The 20,353-nt window shown below is 37.1% G+C and overlaps 2 protein-coding genes and 1 long non-coding RNA gene across 13 annotated transcripts in view; 2 read left to right on the top strand and 1 right to left on the bottom strand.

Annotated features, from left to right (window-relative positions):
* The window catches only part of Nvd (neverland), a 66,271-nt gene extending 62,346 nt beyond the window's left edge, over nt 1-3,925 (top strand). The window contains 3 exon segments of one of the 3 annotated variants that reach the window (NM_001044161.1): nt 114-284; nt 1,203-1,544; nt 1,732-3,925. In NM_001044161.1, the coding sequence (NP_001037626.1) occupies nt 114-284; nt 1,203-1,367 (336 nt within the window). In that variant the 3' untranslated portion in view covers nt 1,368-1,544; nt 1,732-3,925. 3 annotated transcript variants of the gene reach the window in all.
* On the bottom strand, nt 3,907-19,979 carry LOC101746131 (multiple coagulation factor deficiency protein 2 homolog). 9 transcript variants are annotated; one of them, XR_009974188.1, is made up of 8 exons: nt 19,836-19,975; nt 19,524-19,633; nt 18,237-18,278; nt 16,186-16,321; nt 15,831-15,873; nt 15,053-15,201; nt 11,321-13,009; nt 9,450-10,704 (listed from the first exon to the last, which is right to left on the bottom strand). XR_009974188.1 is itself a non-coding variant. In XM_062670925.1 (7 exons), exons 2-7 carry the CDS (start codon nt 19,620-19,622, stop codon nt 4,308-4,310), a joined length of 609 nt encoding a protein of 202 aa, XP_062526909.1. In that variant the 5' UTR covers nt 19,623-19,633; nt 19,836-19,974; the 3' UTR covers nt 3,907-4,307. The 9 variants fall into 9 exon arrangements, 7 of the variants coding, with proteins under 7 accessions (XP_062526909.1, XP_004922199.1, XP_062526908.1 ...); XR_009974187.1 differs by having other exon boundaries at nt 16,186-16,324; nt 19,836-19,970; XM_062670925.1 differs by lacking the exons at nt 9,450-10,704; nt 11,321-13,009 and adding an exon at nt 3,907-4,447 and having other exon boundaries at nt 19,836-19,974.
* Nucleotides 8,693-10,130, top strand: LOC134199632 (uncharacterized). Its single transcript, XR_009974193.1, has 2 exons — nt 8,693-9,879; nt 9,976-10,130. It is a non-coding gene; the product is annotated as an uncharacterized LOC134199632 (long non-coding RNA).
* Nucleotides 19,980-20,353: the final 374 nt, after the last annotated feature.

Raw genomic sequence — 20,353 nt, 5'->3', positions numbered from 1 at the left:
GTAGATATCTATGGGCTCCAGTGACCACCTAACACTAGGTGAGCATTAACATTGTCATTGATAGAAATTGTTTTGAGAAATTTCCTTAGTGTGAGTTGAGTTTCCATTCGCAGATCGGCCCCGGACATGTCCGTTTATTCCTGAAGACCAGCGTCGGTCCTTTTTACATAGCACAGTCGGTGACTCCTCTCGGTCCTCTGCTGCAGAAGGTCATCCACCGGGTGTACTCACCGGCGTACAACGCGCCCGTCGGAGCGTTCCTCGTGAGGTGCGAAGCGTACATGGTAAGTAAAACAATTTGACGGTATTCGCAAGATACAGAATTATAATGTTACGGCTCCTAAAATGTAGATGGCGCTAGTGGAGGTGAGGGGCAGGCGGGCGGTGCAGCTAGATAAACAAGTTTCATCCTGGTAGAATAGCGGCGATATACTAAGAATTTTTGAGAAGCTTGTGAACATCGTATCCATAGGATGTTCACAGGTTTATTGGAGTAATGTTGGATACGTTGAACGTTACACGGTACCTATGTGTGAACAAAGCATCTTTTTTTGTCGTATCCGTGAAAATGGGTACCGTATACACGGAGACTATGTGTGAACGTAGCATCAATCCGATTTTTAAAATGTAGATGGCGCTAAAACGTCTGTCCGATTCTTAAAATGTAGATAGCGCTAAAAATTGAGTACTAAACGTCAGTGCCAATGTCAGAACATTTCGGTAGGAATCTCGACAATCGTGTAGTTTATTTTCAATTGATAACTTAGTACTTCTTCAGGTTTCAAGCGAGTTCTATACTGAGATTAATCAGTCAGACTCGCAAAGGGTACTTATCAAATATACGTAAATATTCATACTTGGAAGTAAAGTCGAATGTCAATAAAACAACTGTGATAGAAATGATGAAAATATAAAGTTATGAAATTAATTTCCATTTAGTATTGCGTACTAATTTTACAACAAAAATACAGTCTAAATGTCGTTTCTTTGTTTTTACAGTTCAGTCTAGTTATATTAGTACTAGTTTCATGTGTTATTGACACGAATAAATTAAAAAAACGACTCTGTTTTTACATAGAATTGCTATTTGAAATTTTGACTATAATTACAGTTAGAAGTTTTTAGTTCTGAAATATAGATGTCGCTGTAAAGCTTACTAATCTGAAATACAGATGTCGCTGTAACAATCTTTTTTGTTTTAGTTCGAGAGGGACGTAACTATATGGAACAGCAAGCGGTTCGTTAGCGCGCCTGCCTACGTCAAAACCGATAAGACGATACGAACCTTCAGGAATTGGTTCGGTCAGTTCTACAGCGAGCACAGCCTCAGTTTCAGGGACGCGCTGCAGAATCCATTGGACTGGTGACGATTTAACGCGGCCATTTTGTACGATTTTCGTTCTGTGGAGGGTAGAAGTAAGGAGCGCCATCTTGTATAGGGATTGTACGGCTTCTAATGCGATACTGTGTAAACTCTTCTTATAAAACAAGTTAGTTCCGATTTTACTTCGTATATTGTCACAAGTGTCTGACGTGTCGGGTGGGTTATGTACGACTCGAGTCGTTTAGTGGGTGGGCTCTAAAATCCTTGGGCCCGCGGTCTGCTCACAACACCATGCAGATCGTTGAGTCTCACATACCCCGCGCGCCCCTTTTGCGCGGGGACCTCGTAGGAGGTTCGGCCCTCTACCCGAAAAAAAAAAAAAAAAAAAAAAAAAAAAAAAAAAAAGGGTTATGTACGACTGACCATATCAAGCGTTGCACAAAACCGCATGCGCTACTAATCCTAATTACTAATCCTAATGCTCCTACAGGGATCAAGTTGAAGGTGTTTTCCTGTAAACAGAAAGTTATTGTTGGAAGACTCACCGAAATAGCGGTAGTGTAGGAAGTGAAAATGATTTCAATGTAGTTGTTTTAAACAAAAGTGTGCCGGGTTGCAGTGTGGTAGTTTTGGCACTGCTCTTCAGAAGTCGTCGTGGCCTAAAGGATAAGACGTCCGGTGCATTCGAGTTGAGCGATGCACCAGTGTTCGAACCCCGCAGGCGGGCACCAATAATTTTTTTCTAACGAAATACGTACTTACCAAATGTTTACGATTGACTTTCACGGTAAACTAATAGCATCGTGTATTAAAAATGAAACCCGCAAAATTATAATTTACTTAATTACTGGCTGCTTTTCGGTGTGAAGGGCGGGGCAGCCGTTGTAACTGAGATTTTAGAACTCATATCTCAAGGTGGGTTAACCTTGTAGATGTCTTTGCTCCGGTAACCACTTAACACCAGGTGGACTGTGAGCTCGTTCACCCACTAAGCAATAAATAAATAAAATGAATCCTTCCACTTGCTACAGTGGCGCCACCTTAATTGGCTCCTTTACAGCGGACACTTTTTAATACACAGAGATGGCGCTCCTTACTTCTGCCCTTCATATTCAGAATGGAGATCGATCTCTCAAGACGAAATTATTTCCAGTGTCGTGTTTTATGAAAATCTTCTTCGAACTGCTACACGAATACTTTAAATGTAAGATAGAGATGAAATAGTTTCAGTTAAATTGGTTGTTTATTGAAAATTGGCTTTTTGGGGGAAGTCTAGAAGTCACGACCAGCTAGTTTGTTCAATTTTCCAATATTAGTCCAGAGGTCGTAGCCGAAAAAGATGGAGTGACCAAGTGTCTGAGTGTCTGGACATGAGACTGAGCCACGCACTTCACTGTGCCACTGACCGACATAAGTGGCTAAAAATTACAAAAAAAAGTCACAGGCGGGCGCATCACGATGCTCAGCAATGAGCGATCGACTGAAGGAAGAGGAGTCCACTTTTATAGCTAAGTGGCTTATAAGCTAACATTGTTTCAAAGTAAAGGAACACTAAATTTCAATGCACTTACCATTGTTTAGCCAAATGGTTTATAAGCCACCCTTATAAAGTTTCAAAGTAAAGCAACACTAAATTTCAATGCATCCACCATTGTTTACTCTGCACTACCTTTGGTTGACTGGTAGAGAATGTCTTAAGCATTAAATTCGCCAATGGTAATTTAACATGAAGTGTAATAAAAAAACATGTGTGCAATTCACACGTGGTAGAAGTGAAACCTTCAAAAATTTTAATACAATTGCGACTATTTGGCGATAGATGGTGTTATTCTTACCGGCGTAACAATGTTAACTAGATGTCCCGCAGTAGTCGAAATTCGACTATAACTAATTGGAATTGTAACTTTGTACACTGTTATGGTTATATTTTATACTTCTATAATCACAAATTTCGCCAAGACTACACCATAAATAATATTAACAAAGACAAGCAATATTTAATCTATTCTCAATTTGACAACAGATGTCAAGAATAAAGCAAGAGTTAGCTTTAACGTTAAAAGTTAAGTCAAATTTGTATAGAGTTGGAACGTTTGCCTACGTTTGCCGCTAGGGGCGCTGTTCCAACTCCATACAAATTTGAGTTAACTTTTACGCTATCGAGAACGTTAAAAAATTCACACTATAATCACTATAATTAGCGTTTAGATAGAAGTTAATTAGTTTTTAAATGACATTCGTGTGAGTAGTGTGATGTGGGCAGTTATGATGTACCTTGTTTTGTTTTTTGTTTTTTTTAAATATAGATCAACGATGTTTGGCTTAAGTGACATTTTTGAAACTTTACAGGAGAGCCATTTAAAGTTTAAAATTTGGAAACTAATATCATAGCAAAATAACTTCTTCAGCCATTTGAATGGAGTAAACTTAATTGAAGTTCAATTAAAAACATCGAACTGTTGATGCTGATACCGAATAAAACGGACCTTTAATTACAAAGACAAATGTCGCTTAAGCCACCTTTCACCCCTCGATATTATATTTTTTTTAGTTTAGGTATTTTCAGAAATAATAAAAGACAATTTTTATATGATTTTTAAATTATGTTTTATTCAGTAAAAAATCCACAACGTGACTAGATCAATTGATTTAATTTAATATCCTGACAAGATATGCTGACAAAACAGAAATTATTTCGCGCAGCTTAAGAAAAATTCGTTGACGCAAATTATTTTCCTAGCCGTAAATCTAATCAAGGCGCCATCTAGCGTCCACTGGATATACTAACCCATGACTAATCCAAAAACAATTCACATAGACCAAAAACGAAGAAAAAAAATCGTAAAAAAATCTTTCAGTTAAATAACAATTTAAAATATTATGCTGTAGTGCTTAATAAATAGAGAAGTGTTAAATATTATTTACGTCTTTGAGGGAAATTATGAAAATTGAAAACAGCGCCATCTGTCGTCGAGGAAACGCCCTACATGGCAACAGTTCTAAATTCCGCATATTCTATATAACCGTCATTGTTCATATCGGCTTGTTTCAGCGCTCCCTCCACGATCTCCGATAAATCTTCGTCCTTATACAGCACCACGTGGACATCAGAATCGGGACTTTCTAGAAAATTATCAAACACGTTTTATTTATGCTATAAAACTTAATTGACACATCAAATAGAAGAGCCTAGAGAAGAAAAAAAATTAGGGTTACGTGTATTATTATTTTTAGCTTATTTTCTGTGGTCCATAGACATCAATAATGTAAATGCTGCCGCCTACCTTGAGATATGAGTTCTAAGGTATAGTTGCAACGGCTGCCTCGCCCTTCAAACCGAAATACACTTACTTACTTACTACTTCACGGCAGAAATAGGCAGCCCAAGTGAAGTAGTAAGTAAGTAGTAGGTAATAAGACTAAATAAATATAGAAATGAGCCAGGACACAGCCTGTTGCTTCAGCAATATTGGACACGATCATACTAAAAACAATTCGATTCCAAAGTTTCTTTCTTTAAGGCCGTCATCGCAAAAGTGCCCTAAGCTCACTATAGTCAGTATGGACATAATGAGGTCTGAATTTACTTTTACACTGCGTTGTAGACAAACACAATACGCGCCAAAATTAATGTTTACAAAGCCATCTGTTGTCTACGGGTGAAACTAAGACTAGGCAAGTTTAGCATTTATCATTTAAATAAATTGTAATATATGTACTTAACTATACTTGAGTAACTATACTAAGGTACGTATGTTACTATACTTGAGACCTTAGAACTTATATCTCAAGGTGGGTGGCCCATTTACGTCGTAGATGTCTATGGGCTCCAGTAACCACTTAACACCAGGTGGGATGTAAGCTCGTCCACCCATCTAAGTAATAAATAAAAAATTATAAATATGATAAATTGTGGCTTAGGCTACTTTTGCGCTAACCACCTCATTTAGCAGTAAGCTCGGTTGTCGGTCTGGCTTTGATGATGTCAATGAGAGACACGACCACTCGCCGATCGGTTGGTCGTGTGCTAGTCTGCCTACGAACGCCATTGCTACAGACCAGCATCCCACGCAATGGAATGCGTCCAAACTCGACCGATGCGCGGAATCAACGACCTCTGGACAACGCTATAACTCAAACATGATTTCGTTAAAGCTATGACAGTACTTACGCTTATAGTGTATTGTGATTTTGGCACAAGGAACGGATAATAACATCACACCTACCAACAGAAATTAGAAACGAAAAAACCAAATCTATAGTCGCCGTCGCGAGAAGCTGTAAGTTTTTTAAACACACATTCTGGATATCACAGCCTTTGGCATCGAATTTAAAATGAAAAACATTTTCATATGATTTTAGAAGTGATAACTCCTTATGGGAGAGTCGCTTCGTTACGTAACGCGTTACGGCGCCAGTATATCTGGCGTCTCTTTCTCTCGCGCTCACGGCGGCGGCACTGAAAACGTATGTGACTCCTAACTATTTATATATCTTTTTTAATTTACGTTACAATTTTCCTTACAATTACCACGTTAATATACATAAAATTAAAGTAATAACCTAAGCTCTGTCTCAAGTTAAACTATTTCAATATTAAATAGTTCAACTCAAATAGGTTAGCTTAAGTTATCACTTTTGTCGGGCGACCCGAGACGCACACTTTTATCTTCATATAATTATATATAACTAGTGGTCCCCTGGTAGTCGAAATTCGACTATAATTAATGGAAATTGTAAGTTTGTACACTATTATAATTCTATGATCAAGGACTATTATACTTCTTTAATCACAGATTTCGTCAAAACTACACTTAGACAAATATTAATAAAGACAAACAATATTTAATATATTCTCAATTTGACAGACTATAACTGACAGACTGCAAAGAAAAGTTTGACAATAAACAACTAGTCGCGTGTGTGTCAAATACATGGTAGTGTGTGTAATGCTTTCTTTATTGATTTAATGTATCTTTTATGCATTATTTTAAGAAAATATTAGCACTTCTTCACTATATTCTCTATAAGTGTGGAAAATTTCATTCTCCTCCGACCGCGCAATTTTCGTAAAAAGGGATACAAAGTTTTTGCTTCACGTATTAATATATAGATAAATAATTATGTTAACGTAAACGTAAAATTAATCCGAACAAAATATGCATTGGGAACAAGAATGACAAAATTCAAAATGGAGGCTCAAATGATTTTTTTTTTATTGCTTAGATATGTGGATGAACTCAGTCCAACTGGTGTTAAGTGGTTACTGGAGCCCATAGACATCTATAACGTAAATGCGCCACCCACCTTGAGATAAAGTTCTAAGGTCTCAGTATAGTTACAACGGTTACCCCACCCTTCAAACCGAAACGCAAATTATAATTTTACGGGTTTGATTTTTATTACACGATGTTATTCCTTCACCGTGGAAGTCAATCGTGAACATTTGTTTTGTTTTACGAATCGGGGAGGAGTTTCACATTCAAGCGAGGCCCAGAGATATTGTAACCGAGCTTAGTATCACGCGTATCTAACATAACAGTTTATTGAATTTGGGATTATTTTCGTTTGATATTTCGTTACGTAGCATCTGTAAATTAAAAATCTTTATTTACAAAAATAGCTTCTCATGACGGGGACTACAGTTACTTACCGTTACAGAAGGTGTAATGAAAAAAATAAATAAACAAAACTTATGCATAATGAAGAATTTATTACAAAAGCGTAGTGTTAATTCTGTTGTGGACATTTCTTGTATTTTCTATTTCAAAACAGTGATTAAGAAATTTACGTAAGGCATTACTCTTAAATTATGGAGATTAGAAGTTAGGAGAATCGTCTCATATGGGAGAAAAGTTGAAGTGTTCAGCTGTATGCTACAAATAACAGTTCAAAAATCTTTCATAATCGCGCTGGCGTTGACAAAAGGTATGGTATAAATGTAGCAATTTTAGATGAACTTAAGTATGTCGAGTTAAAGTAATTAATGCCATTTCAACTAAAGTTATTTTTTCACTGGTGGTAAGACCTCTTGTGAGTCCGCACGGGTAGGTACCACCACCCCGCCTATTTCTGCCGTGAAGCAGTAATGCGTTTCGGTCTGGAGGGTGGGGTAGCCGTTGTATCTATACTGAGACCTTAGAACTTATATCTCAAGGTGGGTAGCGCATTTACATTGTAGATGTCTATGGGCTCCAGTAACCACTTAACACCAGGTGGGCTGTGAGCTCGTCCACCCAACTAAGCAATAAAAAAAAAATAAAAAAAAAATTGAAATTTTTTAAAAATTGTGTTGTACAAAATAATCCAAAAAATATAACGTTAAAAAATTATTACAAGAAAACGTTCACCTAGTGATTTTATTTCTCAAACTGTGAATGGTACGTTTATTGATTTATTAACATTTAATTTTATGAAAAAGCATCTATCAAATCTATTCTATTATTAGTTGGCGCTTCCTTTAAAATTTACCCTGATGCGAATGAGGCGCCACCCTAATTTTATATATTTCCATGGACACTTTTCATATACACAGTTGGTACTCCTTACCTCCTTACCTTCATATCTTAATTATTTGGATGTCTTCAACTGAAGTAGGTCTGTAGTCTGTGGGCCAATGGTCTTTTGAGGTTCGTCAGTTATTGTTGTGTCAAAATAAATTTCACGATTTTATTTATTTTCTAATTACTTTGTATTTATAGGATATTTTTTTAATGTGTATTTATACAGTTTTAAAACAATTTTATTGTCGCTTCTAAATTAGCAACGCACTTTAAAATTTCGATAAAACTTTGTACAAATTATTTAGATGACATAATTGTATCATGTGACATGTGAAAATTTTGACAGCTGAAGTGAAGTGTAATATGTCCAACTTTAGGCCTTTTCGATACTTTGCCGCGCCTTTTTCGCCTTGTAGTCATTAAATCTATATTCTGAATAATCAACATATCCGTCGTTGTTCAAGTCTGTATGTTTGAGGGCTTGCTCCAAAACCGCTTCCAGTTGATCATCTGTGTACACACGGTAGTTTTTATCGACTTGACCTAAAAACGTGAAAAAATTAAAACAATAACATCAAGTTCTTATTACGTGACAGCGATTTATCACTTAAAAGAGCCTACAATCTCTCTCAATTCAGCAAACAGTTCTGTTTTACTAAAACTTAAGAGCGCACTCAAACTGATTGAACACTGCCAAATAAAACTGCTCTGCCTCGACAACAGATGTCGCTGTTATCAATAAAATTAAAACGTCACTCTCCTTGACGATAGATGACGCTGCTACAACTTAACTAATTTTAACTTATATTAAAAGTACTATAAATAAATAAATAAACGCTGTACTCACCCTAGACTCATGTAGGGCGTGCTTTACATTCACAAAACCACCAGTTACTTCGCTTCGGTAACTTTGGAGGGACACAAAAAGTCATATAATTTTCGTGTTATTCATGTTAACAATTTCAATAAATATTTCCACCGCCACCGTCCGAGACTAGACCATAAACATAATTACCTTTCCGCCACCAATAAAGCTTTTCGACAAAGCTTTTCCTCGTTATTAATAATTGGGAACAAATCACGCACTGACGTCGGATTCGAAATTAGGATTGATTCCGTGTTATGGGTACCGGAGAATGATAAACATATTTATATACGTTTAAATATGTTGTTGTTGTTGAATGTTTGCCCGATGTGGGAATCGAACCCGTGACCCTGGGCCGCTAAGTAGTGCACCATCGGGTCGGTCACTTAATGATTATATCGAGGGGCCAAAGGCTATGCGGTTTAAGCGACATTCCGCTTATCACGCGACATTTATCTTTGTAATTTAAGGTCCGTCTTATTTAGTATCAGCATCCCCCCATTTACCCCATTCAAATGCTGAAATTTTTTTTGTCATATTTTTTTCCTAATTTTAAACTTTAAATGGCTCTCCTGTAGTTGCAAAAATGTCTCTTAAACCAAATAGCCTTACACCCCTCGCTATGATTTTTGCGTCCCATGTAGCCAAATGAATGAGACACGATGATAAATGAATCACTCAAACAAAATGAAACCTTAAACTGATCACCGTAAGTACGTATTCATCTTCAACAGAAAACCAGGAATTAAAACTAAAATAACGTATAGACATTTTATTGATACAACAATATATTCACAACTATCAGTGCAGTCACATTACAATAAAGTTTTTTTTTTAATACAAAATGGGAAGATATAAGGATTTCCGTTTGAACTTAGGGTTTAATCTCATTTACTGTTATAAAAATACATATACCGATTGAAATCAACAGACGAACAAATAGCGAGAAGACAGAGAGAGAGAGAATTAATATTACTTTTGGCTGAATGCAATAATCACTCAGTGCCATATTTTAGTTTTTAAATATACATCATTTTACAAATGACAGCTATCTACTGTCAAACATGTCATTATTGAATTCAACTGGCGATATTGAATATTCATTAAAATCTATTTTATGTAACAAAAAAAGCAATCGGTTATTTTGATATTAAATATGAAATAAAACATTAAACAGTCATGTTACCGTAAGTCGCATTACCAATGACCCTATGGAACATCCGTAACAATAAGACAATTTGAAACATTAAACTTCCAGTACTAAAGCAATGGCTTACTTTTAGAACTGTGCATAGAGATCTCGTGAGAAAATTCTAGAAGACAGTTGTAACTAGATTCAATTCGAGAGTATAAGAACAAAGTATATAGTCAATATAGGTAATTAAAAATAAAAGAAGAGAAAAATGTAGAAAAAAATAAAAGAATATTCGAGTATGTATTTTGACTTGAGTTTTAATACTAGAAAAACGTAATTTTGAGATATAGGTATCCATTCTTTTTTATTAGGTACCTATCATTATAATAAAATTGTAAAAGTTTTTGAGCACGCTTATATAAGCTACATAAATGTGTGTAAACGATTTGAATCAAGATTATTTGGTTGGTTAAAAAACATAAACCGCGTTTCTTTGATATTAATAATTCAAGTTTCACAATTTACAACCAGAACAGAGATCGCGTCGCGTTCCAGACAGACATAATTATTTGTCGAATCAATTGCAATATGCAACTAACGGATTAATTGCAATTACATTAATTGTGATTAATTAAATTAATCGCAATTAATTTTTCAATCAATTACTACGATGATTAAAATATTAATTGATTAATGCCCGTCACTGTTATTCAAAGGATTTTGCTAGAGTTACGAGCACATATTGACCGGACAAACTTAAAAGACGAAATAATTTAAACTAATTTTTACGGTTTCTTAGTGTAGCGTGTTTTTATTAGTCATTACGTTATTCCATAATGACATTAGCACTATGGTTGGTCTGTAGGTCACCGGTGCCCTACGCGGCGCACTGAATTACGTCAATTTCTGTTACTAAGGCGCCTGGATTGCCTAAATTTGCCTTCTTTAGTTTGTTAATGTACGCTTTAGTCATTTAGGTCTCTTAAAAATAGATTCATTCTCAGTATCGTTCGGATTCGTATTTCCAAGAGTCTACTAAATGTTCCGGTGCCTTATTAACAGAACTAGTGGTCCCTAATTATGTAATCGAAATTATAAGTTTGAATATTACTATGGTTCTGTTGTCAAAGGCTATTTATTATACTTCTATAATCACAAATTTCGCCCAAGACTACACTATAGACAAATAATATTACAAATAAACAATATTAACCTATTCTCAATTTGACCATAGCAATAAAGCAAAAGTTTGACAATAAGCAAAGAGTATATGTATGTGTGTGTGTATCATATACACGGTAGTGTGAGTAATATTCTTTTCATTGATTTAATGTATTATCAATGCACTCCTCTATATTTTCTATAAGTGTGAGTAATTTCATACTCCTCCGTCTGCGCAATTTTCGTAGAAAGGGGTACAAAGTTTTTGCTTCACGTATTAATATATAGATACGACATACCTACTTCAGTGCGCCGCGTAGGGCACTGGTGACCTACACGGCAGTCATAGGGTTAAAAATGCAAGATTAATAATATACCAGAAAAATTAGCTTTATGTTTTGACTCGCTAACCTGCGACGAGTTTTTATTGAATTGACAATGACGTTCTTTTTTTTTTTTGTTTCTTTAACTTAATTAAAAAGTAATGTTGTAAACTTTAATACAATAATATAATTACGCTTATGATATTTATTTTCAATCGTTTCACATTCTTTAATAACTACTAGTTATTATCTTCAGATATATACAGAAATATATAAAACTTTCGTTTCTTTTCATTATAAAATAAATTTTAACAAAATTTTTTTATCTATACAATCCGTCCTTTTAGTCACATAAAAAAAAAACAAATGGCAACCTTTGAAGATGCGAAACTCAACTTGTAAATGTCCTGGATTTTTTTTAAAAAGATCAAATATACAGATTTCTTTGTTACATTAGTATCGCACGCAATGTAACACAAAAAAGATTCGGTTAACGCGCGAGGTCAACGCCCGGCGATCGCGATTCGCTATCGAATGCGGCTTCCCGGAACATCAATCAATCACGTATTTATCCCTAGTACTACAATGGAATTGCGATTTTATTTTATTAATGAATTTATCGATATTAAAGAACTGCTTACTATTCCGTTGGAAACTCGTTTCGAGTCGACTAATAAGACGAGTAAGAAACAATGGTACGGTAGGCAGCGGCTTGGCTCTACCCCTGGCATTGCTGAAGTCTATGGGCGACGGTAACCACTCACCATCCGGTGGGCCGTATGCTCGTCTGCCTACAAGGGCAATAAAAAAAAGAATATTAATCCACGTCAGGTTGGACAGACAGACCGTAGGGGGTTCTACGTGGATGAGGAAATGTGACAATCGGAACTTATGGCAGGATTTGGGGGAGGCCTATGCGAAAGCAAAACAATCTTTGTCGATGTCAAATGTTTACACTAACAGAATGTACCTAAATACGAGTTAAGATTGTTAATAAAGGCTTCTTTATTTTTATCTTTATCAGTGTCCTTAGTGTGAGTTTTTTAACGTTCTCCATAGCGTAAAAGTTAACTCAACTTGTGTATGGAGTTGGAGCGTTTGCTAGAGCTAGAGCTAGAGACGCTGTTTCAACTGCATACAAATTTGAGTTAACTTTTACGCTATCGAGAACGTTAAAAAAACTCGCACTAAGCACATAGGTTGGATGCGGAATTACGAATCAGGCTTCGACAACCCACTAAGCCGGTCGAGCAATGCATTAATGCAATGCGTGACGCCACTAAGGTATCTGTTCTATTGCATCGCTACATTTAAATTTATTTCAAACTACCTTCATTTGTAACCTAGTGCAATTTCGAGTTTCGTTACGCGCTAAAACCTTCAATGTACATCAACGGTGACGTCACGAGGAGAATGGTTGCCGGACATCAACAAAATGGCGGTCAGGAAGTCGTAAGATCTAACGGTCGAATACTGTATAGTTTCGCAATCTCCTTTGCACGCGCCGCCGTTCCTCTCAGTTCTGTTTTTGGCTCTTCTGTTGCGCTCTAACGAATTCCGGATAGTCGATGTAGCCGTCTCTGTTGTGGTCGTCCATGTTCAGGATCGGATCGATGAGATTAACCAGCTCGTCCTCGTTGAAGATCTTCTCGCCAACCGGAGCCTCGCTGGGCGGATTCTCCTGTTTGTGTCCTTGTTCTGAACACGGGGGGGGGTACATGTCTTTTGAAACTATCTCTCATTAAACTATTGAGTTGGAAGTTTTTAATGCATCGGCGGCTATTTTTCGAAGTGAAACTTCTTTAAGCACGTTGAATTTAGCTAGCGATAGATTCGTTACGGCTAGAGAGAAAAGATAGAATTTAGGAAGAGCAAGAGTGAGAGAATAGACAGAGCGTCTCGCGAACCACTCGACCGTGGAGAGGGGGAGGACAAAGCGAGCTAGGTCGTTTCTATTATACACAGCATTCCTTATCACAAGAGAAATTTGATTTAAGAATGAGAAATAAAGAAAACCACGACACTACACATCGCAAAAGAAGTTTCACTTCTTTCACGTGCACAAAGTTGCATGCACGCCATTTTTTTTATCGAGTATTGAGTGTTAGAATGGTACATTCGAATTTACCGATGGCAGGTCGTGTTTTAATTACAATCGTATGTACTGTTCTAATTACTTTGATATCTTCGGTCATTGTTTACGCGAGCACGATTACTAACTTTACTAACTGTTACATTGTTACTATCGTATTCGGTATTATTATTATTATTTTTTAAATGCGGGTGGGTGGTTGATAAATGTTTCAGTATCCGTTTGTAGGTTCGCTTTGTATTCCTCAGTCTGTTTCGAACTGCCGTCGTGCTAGCACGCATTGTTTGAAAATAAAGTTCTTATATTAAATTGCAAATATGTATAATGTAGTTATTATTCGTCCTTAAAAAGAATTCGATCGATCCAACAACACTAAATGTGGCCAAATTCCCGATATTCGTTCTAATTTGAATTTTTACGAATTAGCTCTACTACATAACTGACTTTAAATGACTTAGCTCTATACTAAGTCACTTAGATGTTACAAACAATGTTGTCTCCGAAATATATAGAACCCAATGTCGTGTGAATGTAAAATGCAATTTTGCAATATCGAGAGGTGAAAGGATATTTGGTTTGTACGAAATTTTTGCAGCTTTACAGATGAGCTATTTAAAGTTTGAAATTTGAAAATAAAAACATTACAAAAAAACATACTCAGCTATTTGTATGGACTCAAGTAAACTTAATTGAAGTTCAATTAAAAACATCGAACCGTTGATGCTGATACCAAATAAAACGGACCATTATTTGCAAAGTACTGGTAGAGATTACTGGTGGTAGGACCTCTTGTGAATCCGCACGGGTCCGCCTATTTCTGCCGTGAAGCAGTAATGCGTTTCGGTTTGAAGAGTGGGGCAGCTGTTGTAACTATACTGAGACCTTAGAACTCATATCTCAAGGTGGGTGGCGGTAATTACGTTGTAGATGTCTATGGGCTCCAGTAACCACTTAACACCAGGTGGGCTGTGAACTCGTCCACCCATCTAAGCAATAAAAAAAATATATAAAAAAAAGTCTCGTATTAAGCGAAATGTCGCTCAAACAAAATGGCTTTTCACCCCTCGATATGACATAACGAAACAGACGAACACAAGACATTAACCCAAAACGAAAATACCAAACATTACCACAACATAAAGAACCGCATGTGATCATGACATTGAAAGCCCAGTTAATGCGGAGAGAGGTCATTCAATACCGGCCTCTGAGTATCATCGATTCATTTGAATAATACCGGGTGTCTGGTGTCGGGATGCCAATAGCCCGTGATGATTACTCGCTGAGAATACGCGAGTGACATACTTAGTGTAGTGACGAAACCCGGTAATTTTCTATATCCTTCTTATCCCCTTCAAAACTAATTATACTAAACGCAAAAGGCGACCATATCTCTAAAATGTAACTATAAATGTAACTCAATCAATGTCCTAATCGCAGATTTCGGTCGCATATATCTCGATTTATTTAATATAGCGTCCGGTTTGCTTAAGGCGCTTCATCATCAGACTTAGCGTTTCGAAACTGAACGATGTCCTATTAAAAATGTAAATACGAAGCTTTCACTCATAGGTCCTTAGACTTGCAAATCCGTCATTACCGTTAAACTACTTGACGGAAGCGTCCGCCAGACTCCTCAATATACTCACCGTGCCAATGTATGAGAGATTTTATCAGTTCGCAGCCGTCTAACTTGTTGTTGTTGTCCGCGTCGTGCATTTTGAAGTAGTGAAACTGTAATTCCTGGTCGGACATCTTCGACGTGTCTATGGGAACGTCCATGTGCTCTTGGATGTGACTGGAAGGTAAGTAAGTAAGTCTATGGTTTAGTGTACTGAAGCTTCCTTCTTTCTTTTTTAACTTGATCTATCGAAATCATCGATTTCCAAATCTTTCTAGAGATTAAGATGGTTCTTGTTTGTTCATGCGTAACTTTGTCGCGGGTAACCATCATACAACACAAGATATTTGACAGATGCCTGAATTTCGCTTACATTTTCAAGATAAGCTTGCTAAGCTTGATACAAGGTCCGAACAATATTTAAGTCGTCGGCCTACTGAGCAATATCACTCGCTCGGTGGAATATCTTCCCTTGGTTGTAAATCGCACACTGGTGACCTGTCGGAACTTCCATAGCTAAACCGATTTGAGTATACCTCTGTGTTACACGTTGAGGTAGGTTTGGACAAGATTAAATTTGACAAGAACTTATGTCAGTTGCAAAAGGTAAGTCTTGGGCGGGGATTGAACTTCTGAACTAGAGGGTAGAGATGTCGTTGAGTAAGTGTCTACGGCAGTCCCATATACTTTTGGTGCGAGATTTCGTGGATAGACTTCAGTCGCCCGCCCGAAAACTGTATAAGGCACACGAGATAACGATCAAAAGCTCTTACACGACCGAGTTTTAGAAAATTTAAATAGCTTACTCTCTTTCTTGTGCAATATTAGCAGGGTTCAATAGTTGAGGATCTGAAATGAAATATATACTTAAGTGACTAGATACGCTAGATGTAAGTCGAATTTGTCTGTGTACGAGAAGATCTTGGAGTTAGTACAAAGTTGAAGAGAGCTGTGTCTATGGTAGTGTAGTATAGGACTCTCGGCTGGATGTAGGTCGAATCTGTGTCTATTTGTGTACGAGAAGAGCTCGGGATCAGTACAGAGCTATAGACTGTGTCTATAGTAGTGTAGTATATGATTCTCGGATGAATGTAGGTCGGATCTATGTCTATTTGTGTACGAGAAGAGCTCGGAATCAGTACAAAGCTGCAGAAGACTAACCTCCATGGTGGGTATGTCCTGCTTGCTGTACTTGGACAGGTTGGACGGGCACCTGCTGATATTGCTGTTGAGGTGGAGGCTGGTATTGTTGTTGCTGTGGTGGGGGCGGTTGGTATTGCTGCTGCTGAGGTGGTTGCTGCTGGAATATCAAATCGAATAACGAGCTAAAGGTAACACGATTGAACTGGCAGCTTTGCATCTCTTGCTTTACATGAAAACATTACATATAGTAGTTAACATTCTCCTGTCCTTCTCCCAGTCACCTGGTGTCGGCGCAAAATGTTTTTTCCTTCCATACTCCTCTATCATATACCATTTCTTCGCTCACTACCCTCTTACAACGCAATCCCTCTATTTCTTCTTAGGTCTACCTGTTCCTCATTACATACATTACATATAGTGATTCAGTGAAACTGTACTAAGATGAATTATATTTTGAAACTAGAGTTATTTCATGTAAAACACCTATTGGCGTGTCTTGACAGTAAAATTGTGTGCCGTGACGGCAAACGGCATGACGCTCTCTCATGGATCACGCATCTCCTACCCTCCATCCTAGACTTTCTTGCGTGTGCGTCCATGTCAGACACTTCGATTATTTCTTTGTGTGCGCAGTTTACAGAACATACATTTTTACTAGTTTACTTCACGCACTAATTGCTGGTATACACACTTCGTATATGTTTTAACAGTCTTTTCTAATAAATCTTAATTGGTTTACGTTAATTAAAAAAACCTACCCTCAACATTGAATTTTCCCGTCTGCCGAGCGTTAGATGTCGGTCGTCTTTTTGTCGACGATGACGATAACAAAGGTGACAATCTCTGCCGTTGCATTGAGAGGTGAAGCGGACAGTGGAATTTTAAATTTCAGGGCATAGAGACTGAACCCCAGCCCGGGCAGATGTGCGCACGTGCGATCATCCTGACTACCTATTCGTTGCCTAGGGTGCTATTCCAGCTACGCGCGGGTAGCTGGGCTCACGGGCTCAACCCCAGAGAGTTTTGCAATCTGTTCTATGTATTTATATTTTTTGCCTTTTTTCCCACCTATGCTGATAGCCTTGAGAGGCTATTTCAACTTCACCCTAACGTGTAGGTGAACTCACGGGGCTCAAACCGGAGTGTTACACTAGCCCTAGCAAGAGCAGTGCTTCGCAAAATCTACCACCGGATCGAAATCGCGACCTACTGAGAAGATCCGGCGAGAAACTCGGTGAGCTGTGTATATATATGGGTTACTTCGCTTGTCTAACTCTTTCATCGTAAAACCTTTGCATTACGATGTTATTCAGTATTTACTTCGATTCTCGCGAGACTCAAGATATAATTAAAATTACTTTTACTGGTTAATCTCTCGTTTATTGCTGCCATTATATTATTTCCGGCGTTACGAAGACTTCAGTTTCCGGTTACGCGGACTCAGATGTTATTCATCATCGTTTGAATACTATACTAACTACCCTCAAATTTTAATTATGATGTTAATACATATTTAGGTCGTTCGTGTTCGTGTATTATTGGCGTCCAGGATTTGAATCCTGCACTGTCTCATCACTAAGGGTCTCCTAATCGAACCCACTAATCCTGATCGATGCTTAAGTGAGAGCGTGGCGCTATATTTATTTATCATTCGCTTTTATCACTCACGGTGTCTTATCAAAGACTTAATATTTGTTTTATCTTTTTAAGTCGTTTTTTTTATCAGTTCTTTTTTTTTCGATAGTAGCAATCAGTAGCCGTTGTATTCTTCGAGATCAAATTTTATAGGTCTATTAGATTCTGTCTCAATGTGACAGGGGTGGGTGTGGAAAAATTCATTCCCAACTAAATGAAATTTGATATATTTTTGATATATTTCCCTAAACTGTAAAAAGGTAAGATGGGCAGTGTACTCATGACAAGGGACGAGAGCCGGTGTCATGTGCCTACGGGCAGGTATGCGTTTGTCCAATGAAATACGCACTTAACTTGCGAGGAACTACTAGAACGCAAGCCACTGACGGCCGACCTCTTTCCCCTCTACCTTAATATACTTTGATAAGCATTACCTGTTGCTGAGGCGGTGGCGGAGGAGGTGGAGCTTGATATTGCTGTAATAAAAAAAATAAAAATATATATATATACAGAAATTAGTAATGACGTTGAACATGCAAGGTTGGATATCAACATTTTTCTACATCTAAACGGTTATGCTTTCTGGTATGAACGGCCCAGGACAATGGTTCAAATACAATTAAATCCTTGCTGTCTGTATTATCTACTACGGACTGTGATTACTGCATGATGCTGGGTGCTGTGTAAGCCTATAAGTAGTTGTATTAAAAAATCTGCCTTTTTTTGGTTAAGTGCATACAAGAATTCAGAAAACAGTTATATTTTAAAAGCATAACATACTATAAATAATGTATTGTACTTAACTGTTAAGAAAATAAGCCTTGTTATTATCAACTTCAAATGATAGAGATTACATTGAATTATATATTGATTAGTGGTTCTATTATGTGGTACTCAGTACTCAGTATTTTAAAAGAAAGATTTTCCCCGCCTTGTTACCAGAGTCTATACAGATCACAAAGTGTTGTGATGGCCTATGGCCTAAGGACAGAGCCTCGAAGCGTAAATTACAATCTAAGTTGTATAATGTAACTGCTATACCACGCTTGGACACACAGGTCTATTATGCAACATAAATAGGCAGGATTGCAGTACCTTCCCCTGAAGGCTAATGACACATACTAGGAGCTGTAAATTCAATCAGACGATTGTAGTGCAGATTGCGGTAGGCAGCAGCTTGGCTCTGCCTGGCATTGCTGAAGTCCATGGGCGACAGTAACCACTCACCATCAGGTGGGCCGTATGCTGTCTACAAGGGCAATAAAAAATAAAAATAAAACTATAATACTCAGACAATTTTACTGCCTTTTCTACTGTGAATCATTTTATGGCATCCAAACTTAGATTTTTGTAAAATTGTATGATTTGAAATTCCGCACTATTAATTAAGGCAAATTTAACGTATAACACAAATATGCAAAACATGTAACTCACTACATTAAAAAAAAAACTTTACACAAAAATTGCATATTCAGTTCTTTTTATAAGTGTATTCAGGTCAGAACAAATTGCCGCAATGCATGTATGTATGTGTTTTGCTGAGTTTGATCAATGTCAGCTGATAGCTCAGCAGCATTGTGCACTCCTCGCGGTGGTTACCTTGAGACTAGGCATACTCTTTTACCAATGGCTCTGTTGCCAATGGTACAGTATATTCATTTGATGTTCAATCAAACTTTCACATTCCTAACTTCTTTTAGCGTTAAAATAAATGCGCTTACCTGATAGCTCTGTGGCGGTACGCCAGGTGCCACTTTCTGCTGATATTGCTGAGTTAAAACACACTCCAAAAACGCCACAAAAAATATTATTCTCAACATTTTATCAATTCCTAAAACAAACTCAATTAATATAGTTTGAGAGCCACTGGGGCGTGCGATAAAACAAAAATCTTCTGAAACTTTTAAAAACTTTTTTTTTTTTTTCGAACACAATCGGAAAAAACATTCGCTTTTCAAATGATAACGTGTGAATAATTCATTAGTACAGTCTTAAAAACTCGGTTACGTGTACGGTTTACCGAATCTAATTACCTTATCGAATCGTGTTATTGATAATAATTTTATACAACGTTCTTAAGATATTGCTTCTCTTTGAATTTTAAAAGAATCCCCAGTTTTCCCACTTGCATACACGTCACAAGTCAGAACATTTGACGTTTGTTTACAATTTGACGTTTTTAAAAATTGACACGTGGATTTATATAAAGCGGCATATGGATCTCCCATTATGTTGGCCAACTTTTTTTTTATGAAGTAAATTATAATAACAATTACGTAAAAGTGGAATACTGTAGTAACATCAATATATATGAACATTAATTAATCCCATAAATTTGTATAAACTGCGCCCGTGTTCTTTTACAAGGTTTTCTTTAAAAATTATTTCCTCCTAAGCCTGTATTTGTAGTGACATGATTTGAAATCGTCGTGATCTAATGGATAATATGCCGGCTGCGATGCGACTGTGGCGGTATTGGAACCCCGCAGATGGGCACCATCTTTTTTTATGAAAGTTGACGCAAAAATGTGTGGAAGTTAGGTCGTCCTGG

This window comes from Bombyx mori, chromosome 11, assembly GCF_030269925.1.
Source record: "Bombyx mori chromosome 11, ASM3026992v2".
Classification (NCBI taxonomy): Eukaryota; Metazoa; Arthropoda; class Insecta; order Lepidoptera; family Bombycidae; genus Bombyx; species Bombyx mori.
Note: the sequence above shows the minus strand (reverse complement) of the source record. Positions and strands in the feature narration are given on the sequence as shown.

Excerpts from the sequence above, each read along its gene's own strand:
- LOC101746131 (XM_012692747.4), bottom strand. The coding sequence starts at position 19,622 with ATGTTGAGAATAATATTTTTTGTGGCGTTTTTGGAGTGTGTTTTAACT. Across the intron at positions 16,325-18,236 it reads CGCCACCGCCTCAGCAACAG|CAGCAACCACCTCAGCAGCA; the intron begins GTAATGCTTATC and ends TTGATATTCCAG. Across the intron at positions 15,874-16,185 it reads AGGACATACCCACCATGGAG|ATCCTCAACTATTGAACCCT; the intron begins GTTAGTCTTCTG and ends ATTTCATTTCAG.